The sequence below is a fragment of the Etheostoma spectabile genome, chromosome 7 (assembly GCF_008692095.1).
Source record: "Etheostoma spectabile isolate EspeVRDwgs_2016 chromosome 7, UIUC_Espe_1.0, whole genome shotgun sequence".
Classification (NCBI taxonomy): Eukaryota; Metazoa; Chordata; class Actinopteri; order Perciformes; family Percidae; genus Etheostoma; species Etheostoma spectabile.
This window is the reverse complement of record NC_045739.1, coordinates 10,608,787-10,618,216: the sequence shown is the minus strand read 5'-3', so window position 1 is coordinate 10,618,216 and position 9,430 is coordinate 10,608,787. Positions and strand designations below refer to the sequence as shown.

Sequence of the window (9,430 nt, the reverse complement as noted above, 5' to 3'; positions counted from 1 at the left end):
ACACTGATTGGAAGAGCGTGTACATGTGTGCAAGTGGATGGATAGGATTAGCGTCACAGCTGTCACCCTTTGTCATCCCTCCTCCTTTCTTTCCATATCCCTCTACGCCTCCCATCACCTCTATTCCTCCATCCTCCACTCTGCCTCTCTCTTCCCTAACCTCCACCTCTCCCTCTGTGTTGCTCTTCAAACCCACTTTTCCTCTTTATCTACCCCTTCAGTGCTCCACCCACTTCACCCCTCCTTCCTCTATACGTGCTTGTTGTGCCATTCTTCTGACAAAGCAAGCAAGTTAGTGTAATGGCTAATTTAATCCCAATGCTGTTCGTTTAAAGTGCCTTGTTAAGGGCTCAGCGCTTGCTTGGTCTTTAATTTCATCTAGTTTGGCTCTGTTGATGTACACAAATCCCATATTCCTCTTGCTCTCTTTAAGATTTTTTTCAATACATCTTTTACTAAGTGACATGAAAATATCATCCACTAACAGAAAATTAATTAAAATCACATCTTTCCATCCTCTTCTCACCAACACTCTTCTCCATCATCGTCATCTTCTCTCTCCTCTGACCTCCCCCCCACTCTCCAAGGTTACCCATCACTCCATTGTGGCATTGCCAACAAAACAGCGGCGTGCAGCGACAGAACTCTTTCAATCAGGCTGCCATTATGGCAAAGCTGCCAAATAAGCATCCTCTTTCTATTATCGCCATTTTCTTTTGTCTCGCATGTACGTCTTAATCATGGTGTGCAATAACAGTTCTTTTTGTGTGATACTGAGTAGTGTAAACAGTCAGCGAGCTGCGCCACGTGGTGCCGCGGGGGAGGACAGCCTGCATGTTGTGGCAAGGACCGGATCCAAGGGTACAGATGGAGAACGGATAGACTCCTAGCAGGGGTGGCTTGCCTCACTCACCATGACTGATAGCATTGTTATCGCACACTTATAACAGCACTATCTCCCAAGTAAACTAAGGACTGTTCAGTTCGTGCAAAGCAACCCAGACCAGTCAACCTAATTATCAGTATTTGTTTGTCTTGAGTATTATTTGATTTGACACTTCATCAGTCTGCATTTGTCTGTCCACAGCCCATCTGGGTGCTGAAAGGCTCTGTTCAGCTTCTTGTTGTGGTATTCTGTCCATCTGTCCTGCTGACTGGCCTTTCCATATGGGCCACTGGTCATGTAATTAACCAGAAACATGTTCAGTGGTATAGTGGTATAGTGGCATTGTTGGTTCTTTTTGTTGGGAATTTCTATCGTTGACCCTTGATTGGTGTGTTAACTGTGTGCCTCGGTCTGTGTATAGGTCTGACCACATGGTGCAGGGTAATTTTTCTCCTGTTCTGACACATGGCTCCTCTCTGCCCCCTCCCTCTCGCTTCTCCACTTGTCCTCCCCTCCCCTCCCCCCTCTCTTTTATGTTTCAGAGGGAAACCAGCAGGAGGGCGTGGACCTGACTTATAGAAGAGAGTGAAAGGATAGTGAAGAAAAAAAGTAAAAAGACAAGGGACGTAAAAGGCAAAGTCAAGGCCTCCTGGAAAAGAAAGAAAATCTTGCACTTGCCCTGCACGAGTGTGTGGTTGTGCGTGTGTGTGTGTGGGTGTGTGTACTTTTTGTGTGTGTGTGTGTGCCCTCTGTGTGTGTTTTACTGTGCGTGTGTGTGAGCAGGTGGGACTTTGATGGGACAGTGAGCAATGCCTCACACGCAGCGACAGCAGGTTTGCAGTAGGGGGCAGTGCTCCTCTCTCCTACTCCGCCTCCTCCTCCTCCTCTCCCTTGCGGCCCAGCCCAGCCAAGCAGCCATACACATACCCTCCAACTGTGAGTACAGATTTATATTGTACCATTCATAACTATTGTAACTGAATGCTTCCATGAGGTTCAAAGATCTATTTGTTGTGTTAATTACATTGTTGATTCATCAAAGCACAGTTAATAATGATCTTTTATCATGATTAATTAGTGCAAATGAGCAGAATGAACATGTGTTTCTCCTTTAGTAATCTCAATATTCAGGGTTGGATTGCACTATTGTGCTCGAAATACTACACTGTGTGAGGTTTCTTTGGTAAGCGCTCATCTGTGCCTGTGGTGTGTCTAATTACTTTGTAATTGATCCCTTCATACTGCATTGATTAGTCCCACTATTGATCTGGTTTCCTTGGTGCAAACCAGAATATGATTGGGGAGTAATTTAATCAACAATTGAATTACACAACAAAAATCCAGCAAGTGTTTTCCACAATCGCTCTCATTTCTTTCTCCTCCTCCTTGATGTAATATGTGGGCATTAGAAATACAGCTGAGCTTCTTGGCCTGCAGGGAAATTCATCCTCATCTCCTCTGCTGCTGTTGGCCTGCCCACAGAGCTCCAATAGAGAGAGAGAGAGAGAGAGAGAGAGAGGGAGAGAGAGAGATGAAATATTGTTTTCACTGCTGCTTTTGTTGTTTACTCTTTATCTAAGACTACTTACAGTGAGTCACAGTCCTTCACCACCCACACAGCTTTTAAAAGAGTGTGTACAAACAAGATATCGCACACATGTGGATACATTTGCATAACCTCTAAATGTTGATGAGATGCAGTAAATCTCCCAGTCTAATTCCAAAAGGGGGAGGTGACACAGAGGTGAGGGGGCCGAGGAGGATGAAGGAAGGACGATGAGGAGGAGAAAGGAGGAGCAGGTCAAAGATATAAAAGGTCAAGGTGTCCCCTGCCTTTCAATTAATGAGCCTCTGCCACATCAATGAGAGTCACTAGGGCAGTGATTGGGATCAATAAAGGAGATGCGTTGTGTCAGGGAGGCCGGGGTTAAAAGCTACAACCCGTTATAGGAGACATTACACTGCTTTATCGTCATCATCATAATTGTTGTTAAATTGTCAGTAAATATATCCATCTATCTATCTATCTATCTATCTATCTATCTATCTATCTATCTATCTATCTATCTATCTATCTATCTATCTATCTATCTATCTATCTATCTATCTAAATTTCTTCTAATTCAATTTGTTTCATTGGCATGAACAAAAAAATGAAATTTCTCTCTCTATCGTCTGTCTGTATGTTAACTATCTTGTTCTCCTTCTTGTTTACTGTAACTAAAATGTTTTTCCTCTTATTGCCTTTTCTCTGGCCACCAATGAGGACTAACAGACCACATAAGTGATCGTAAGTGCTTTTAACTTAATTGACGTCTACCTGTCTTAATGCAGGTGCTGGCAAAGCCTATTGGAAACACTTTCATTATGCCAGAGAGGTTATTTTCCATCCAGTACACGGTGAAAGTCATATGCTGCACTTTAATGACTCAAGTATTAGTGTGCAGTTGCAGTGTTACGCTTTTGTGTGTGCCTGCATCTGTCTTAGTATTGTGGATGTGTGTTTGTACGTGAGGATATATGTGTGTGTTGTGTATTGTGAACATGCGTCTTTTCTGTATGTGGGTGTTCAGCCTCATCGGCTCCCAGTAGGTGAGATCCATGGATGTATTAGGTAGGTGAGATCCCTATATACGTAGGGAGGAGAAAGTGTGAGCAGGTGTAAGGAGGCAGCAGGGCTGTCAGATCAAACACACAGGGAAATCAAGAGGAGTTAAAGCACTAAGCACCAGCTCCTCTCCTCCTCGTCTGCCAATAATGGAGCTGCGCCTGCAGCCCATGCTTCAATTTGATCAGCTGAGGAAATGGGCTTATTTCCTCTTTCAGTGGGAATTCTTTCATTAAATTCCCTCACTCTCCCTATTCGTCTCTTTCTGAATCTACCCCTTGTTTGTTTCACTTTTTCCCTGTGTCTCTTTGCTCTTTGTCTGTTGTTCTCATGCTCTCTTTGCTGCACTTCCATATACGTATACCCTCTGTCTGCTCAACTCAGCTCTCCATCTCCATCGCCACTGTCTTGTCATCTACTGCAGCCTCCCCTTCTCCTTCCTGTGTCCTCCTTTACCCATTTACCTACATAATGTAAATTCATCTCAGGCTCTGTCTCTTTCCTTTAAAGTCAAATTAAAGACTCTACCAACAAGTATCAAGCTGTGACCTCTATTCCACTGCAAACAGCCAACAGTGTATAGTCACTGAAGCCCTTGGAGAATAAGATTTACAGTTCTGTCTATAAGTATTGAAAAACAGAACATAAAAATACGACATGGGTCATAAAGCATGTGGAAAAATACAACATGCTGGTTCAATACAGTATTCACAGCAAATCCCAGCATGTTGGTTTTTATGAGTTCTATGGTATCGAGGCATTGCTTTATGGCTGTTATGGAAAGTGACGACAGAGAAGGAGAAATCCCTTCAGGTGGTCATTACGTTTTCCTTCAAAATCTCTGCTTCAATTCCTCAGACTTTTTTAAACACTCTGCCTATCTCTCAGTCTCACAGGGAGCACTGTGTCATATATCTCTTTTACATGAACTCTCCCCCTTACATCATACTATATCAATTTCCTCCCATCTCGACCCATTTTCTCTGCCTGCTCTCTTACTCTCAATCTTTTCCTCAGCCTACATTTCATCTTTCTCTGGGGAGTCTTTTTAAGTGAAATTGACTGAATATACTTATTGACACCTGTTATAGTAAACTATGAAAATGAATGGTATATCTTTCTATCTATCTATATTCTGTGCTGTCTGCTTACGTGTGTGTTTGAATAGGGTGACATGCTGTATGTGTGTATGTCATAGCTTGGGTTCTTACAGCCGCATGCAGAAGAAAAGCGGGTCATGTGAAGACTGCAGCACTATTCTGAGTGTGTGTGCATGTCTTTTTAAACCATATAGGTATGTAATAGAACATACATGTCTGCTTTTATAACTGGTGTTTTGACAGCACTAACTCTGTTTTTGGTCCTTGCAGTCAAGAGGCCTCCAATGATCATCACACATCCGGAGTCTGTCACCGTCTTTAGTGTTGAAGACCTCGTCATGAGTTGTGAAGCCTCCGGCAACCCTCTCCCCATGTTAGTCAGCACACACATACATCCCCAGAAACACATACAGTCTGAAGATGCTATATTAGTCATGGAGGGACCTAGCCACTGATTATCCAGTTAGACAACTGAGAATGGCGACCATCCCTCTCCTTGTTCAACTGACATCTACGTATTAGTTTTACATGAGGGCACAGCTTCTGCCAGCCAATGAGTTCTCATTTCAACAAGGGATAAATGTCATTAAGCCCGCGAGCAATCTTTTTAGAGTGTCTTAGCTGCACTGAAGTGAAAAACTGATCCAATTGCCAAGGAAAAGATGCATATTGCAATTACACTGCACAAGCTTATGAGTCCCACTGGGGCATCTCGTGTACATTTTGCATCAATTCATTTGTGCCCTCACATTCAGTGACATCTAAGGACATGTTGTGTATGTTTTCAAAGGCACGGAAATTATTTTTTTTGAACTTGTTATTTGAGTGAACACTCTCCCATCAGTGTTAATGATTCTTCTTTTATTTGCTCAAGTTTCCGATGGACAAAGGATGGAGAGGAGTTTGACCCAGGCAGTGACCCAGAGCTGAAGGTTTCTGAGCGCCCTGGTTCATTTGCATTCTACACACTCAGTAATACTATGGACAACCTGAAGCAGTACCAAGCCAAATATGTCTGCTATGCATCCAATGAGCTGGGGACAGCCGTCTCTAACGAGGCCACACTCACGACTGATGGTAAGAACACGCTCACAGCTGATTCCTCCCAAAGCAGCTGACCGGTTATTGAGACTGAGTCATTACATTTTGATGGTTTATTTGAACATTCAAATTCCATCATGCTCAGTGAGTATTCTTTGATTTGTTATTTTTGGATTTTGCCAAGGAAAATAAACCACACCCTTTGAAATAGCTTCAAACTAATAACAGCTCCTCTGAGATGTTTTCAGTTTCACATTAGATGAGTTACATGTCTTATTAGATGTCAGTATCAGTGTACGAGCACATGTAAATGCCTTCAAGGTCCAGATTAGAAGCGAGCCGTGTTGTTGTTGGTTTTTATCAGCAATAGCAGAGTGATTTACAAAGCAGAGCCATCATATAAACCTTTCCTTGCCCTGCTTTATTGAGTGCTCATTTATTAACAGATGGAGGTTCACACCGAGAGCTCCAAGTCCCACCACCCAGAAAATAGTTACATGCAATAACATTATAATCTGCAAATTCTCACTTCCACACATGCACAAGCACACACACGGGCCCCTGGGCAAAAGTAAAGAGCACCTCTGTGTATCCATCCACCTGTGTGTGTGACTGGCTCTCTCCTGGGCGACCTCCTTCCTTCACAGTTTCCCTGACAACGGTTTCCCCAGAAACACTCTTGAGTTGATGTCATATGAAGCACCCTTCAGTAGCTCCTGTGGGGTTATCAACAATGGGCAGAGGGGAGGTAGGGAAGAGGAGGAGGAGGAGGAGAAGGGTAAACACATATGACTCACAAATCACATGATTCTACCTCTGCAAGGCAAAAGACAACCTGGCGTCTTCTCAAACGCTGCTCCTCAGATTCTTAAAGTTTCTCAAATGGGGATTTATAAACAATACTCCCTGTCCACTGCAGTGTGTGTTTAAATGTATTGCTGATGTGGATTACTTAAAAAAATCTTTACATGAAACCAACAAATGTTTGCATGTGTGGTTGTCTACATGTTTGTGTACATGTGCGTGTATCCACGCAGCAGACTAAGAGGTGTGTTTTTCCTCACTTGCCTCCTTTTAGTTCCCCCATCCCAGCAGAAAGAAAAAAAGGTGAATGTGAAGTCTGAAGAGGGAAACAGTATCGTTCTGAAGTGTAACCCCCCGCAGAGCTCTATGGAGCCTATCATTCACTGGATGGACTGGAGTGAGTACATTATCTTTCCATCTTTCCTTCCATTACATCCTTCCCGCCCACTATCCATTTATCTATCTATCTATCTATCTATCTATCTATCTATCTATCTATCTATCTATCTATCTATCTATCTATCTATCTATCTATCTATCTATCTATCTATCTACGCTTTTGTTGAGGTAGTTGATAATTTATTTCTGAAACAATAACATCCTTCCATGCATTTATCTGTCTGTAGTACCTTTTGTATTCTGAGTAGTGTTCTAGTCGATATATAAATAGTTTTTTATCTCTCTCATCCTATTGTATCTCTAAGCCTCCCTCTCCTATTTCTTCTATTTTATTCTCTTGTTAAACTCCTCATTCTATCTCCCTTGTCTCTTAGTTTTCCGTTTCCTCTTTCTGTCATCAATTTCTCTCTTGTTCTCTTTCTCATTTCCTCTCTCTGAAGGGCTACACCATATCCAGCTGAGTGAACGGGTGGTGGTGGGGAAGGATGGCAACCTATACTTTGCCCATCTGACAACTGAAGATAACAGGAATGACTACACCTGCAATGTCCAATACCTGGCAACACGCACCATTCTGGCAAAGGAACCCATCACTCTGACTGTAAACCCCTGTGAGTTTGGATTAACTGCCTGGCATCCAGTAGACTTGACCTGAACTTCCAGAAATTAGGCTAAGAATGCTTTTATTCAGATTTTAAAGCTATAAAGTAATGGGCAATTCATTCAGTTGAACCACCCAACAGACCAACATTGACATTTTGTCATTTTGGTGAAACAAACCTCAATGATCTAGTTTAGACTGTCTTTGATATCTGCATGTTGAAAGATGGTCAGTATGGATTGACAGTGACATCCCTTAAAAATCTGTTTCTAAATTCTCAATAAATTCTTACTTTTTAGAAAGAGAAATCTGTTAAGAACTTCTGAAGCCGCATAGTTAAACCGATGTCAATTCACACCCATGTGGTGGCATGTTGTGCTGACCCAAGCATTACAGTATCCAGAAGACGGTCACAGAGCCGACAGGGGGCCCTTCACTTCCTCAGCCTTGTGGTAATGAGATGCAGCTCACACTGAGATGTGGATATCAGCATCTGTGGCCCAAGTAGAGGTCAAAAAGATGAGCACATGTTAACATGAGACCTCTATGCATGTGTGTGTATGTGTGTGTGTGTGGGTGGGTGTGTGGGTGTGTGTGGAAAATCTGTACAATGATGTGTTGTTAAAAAGCTAAAGTCCACATGATTCCACACACTGTATCTGTGTGTGTCAGAGTCTCTGGTAGCTGCTGTGTCAGCAGCACAGCAATTTGAAAATTACCCATAAATATGTATGAATCGTTCTATCCGTCTTTGTGTTTCCACCTCTCTTTCTCCAGCCAACTCTGTGCTGCGGAACAGGAGGCCCCACATGATGAGACCTACTGGAAGCCACAGCACTTACCATACTCTCAGGGGCCAGACTGTGGAGCTTGAGTGCATTGCCCAAGGCCTGTGAGTGTGTGTGAGTGTGTGTGAGTGTGTGTGTGTGTGTGTGTGTGTGTGTGTGTGTGCATGTGTGTGCCCCCATCAATCAGAAAACTTGAGCTGCACCCTTCAACCAATCTTACCTGCCTCGCATCCATCTCTCTCCCTTCCTCCTATCTCTCTCTGATCCATGTGTCCCTTCCTCTCTTGCATCCCTATATCCACATCCTTTCCATTCCTATTATATCTCTTCCTTTCCTCCTTAGTCCAACTCCCCAAGTTTTGTGGCTGAGGAAGGATGGCGAGATGTCTGAATCTCGGACCATTAAAGAAATGTTTAACCGCCGCCTGCGAATCAGTAATATCTCAGAGAGTGACGGGGGCGAGTACCAGTGTATAGCCGAGAACTCCCAAGGGAAGGCCACACACACTTACACTGTGGCTGTGGAAGGTATGTCACACACGCACACACGCACACACACACACACACACACACACACACACACACACACACACACACACACACACACACACACACACACACACACACGTATTGTGAATTTACAAAATAATGGTAACCACAATAATCCAGATTCACAGTTGATCACATTACTGTATTTGTATTTGTTAGGTTAAGCCAGGTGCCTGGTACATAACCTGCTTCACAATTAGCAACAAATGCAAAATCATTATCTGTCACCTGTTACGAGATAAATTAATTCTGCACCTTTGTTCTTAGATGAATGTTTACAAAGTATTCAAGCTATTTAGGATGACAAAGTTCTCAAAGTGAGGGCACTTGCAAAAGCCAGATAAAAAAACACAGAGATACAGTATTCTTAATATGGGTCAAACTCCTGCACTTCCCATAATGCCATGTGATAGCATTTTTTGTTAGATCCTTGCCCTATTTAAAGCTTGTGCCATTGTTCGCAGGCTCTCTGTAAGAAACTTGTTCTCTGACTTCAGGCTGAGATACCCAGCACATGTCATATGAGTAATTTTCTATTGACAAAGACAAGAAGACAATTCACTGTCACAAGCTGAGTAGTACTCCCTATGACTAGTAAATAGACCTTAAAGTGCCCATATCATTAAACAAACACTTTTTTCTGGGATTTGGGGT

The 9,430-nt window shown here is 42.9% G+C and overlaps 1 protein-coding gene across 4 annotated transcripts in view; it reads left to right on the top strand.

Moving 5' to 3' along the window:
- l1cama (L1 cell adhesion molecule, paralog a) overlaps positions 1–9,430 on the top strand; it is a 40,652-nt gene that overhangs the window by 21,170 nt on the left and 10,052 nt on the right. For 2 of the 4 annotated variants that reach the window (XM_032520918.1, XM_032520916.1), the window contains exons 2-9: positions 1,429–1,822; positions 3,162–3,176; positions 4,865–4,967; positions 5,469–5,671; positions 6,714–6,836; positions 7,279–7,449; positions 8,217–8,331; positions 8,571–8,755. In XM_032520918.1, coding sequence (XP_032376809.1) covers positions 1,696–1,822; positions 3,162–3,176; positions 4,865–4,967; positions 5,469–5,671; positions 6,714–6,836; positions 7,279–7,449; positions 8,217–8,331; positions 8,571–8,755 — 1,042 coding nt within the window. In that variant the 5' untranslated portion in view covers positions 1,429–1,695. The remainder of the gene's footprint in view (positions 1–1,428; positions 1,823–3,161; positions 3,177–4,864; positions 4,968–5,468; positions 5,672–6,713; positions 6,837–7,278; positions 7,450–8,216; positions 8,332–8,570; positions 8,756–9,430) is intronic. The other 2 variants (XM_032520915.1, XM_032520917.1) reach the window with 2 other exon arrangements.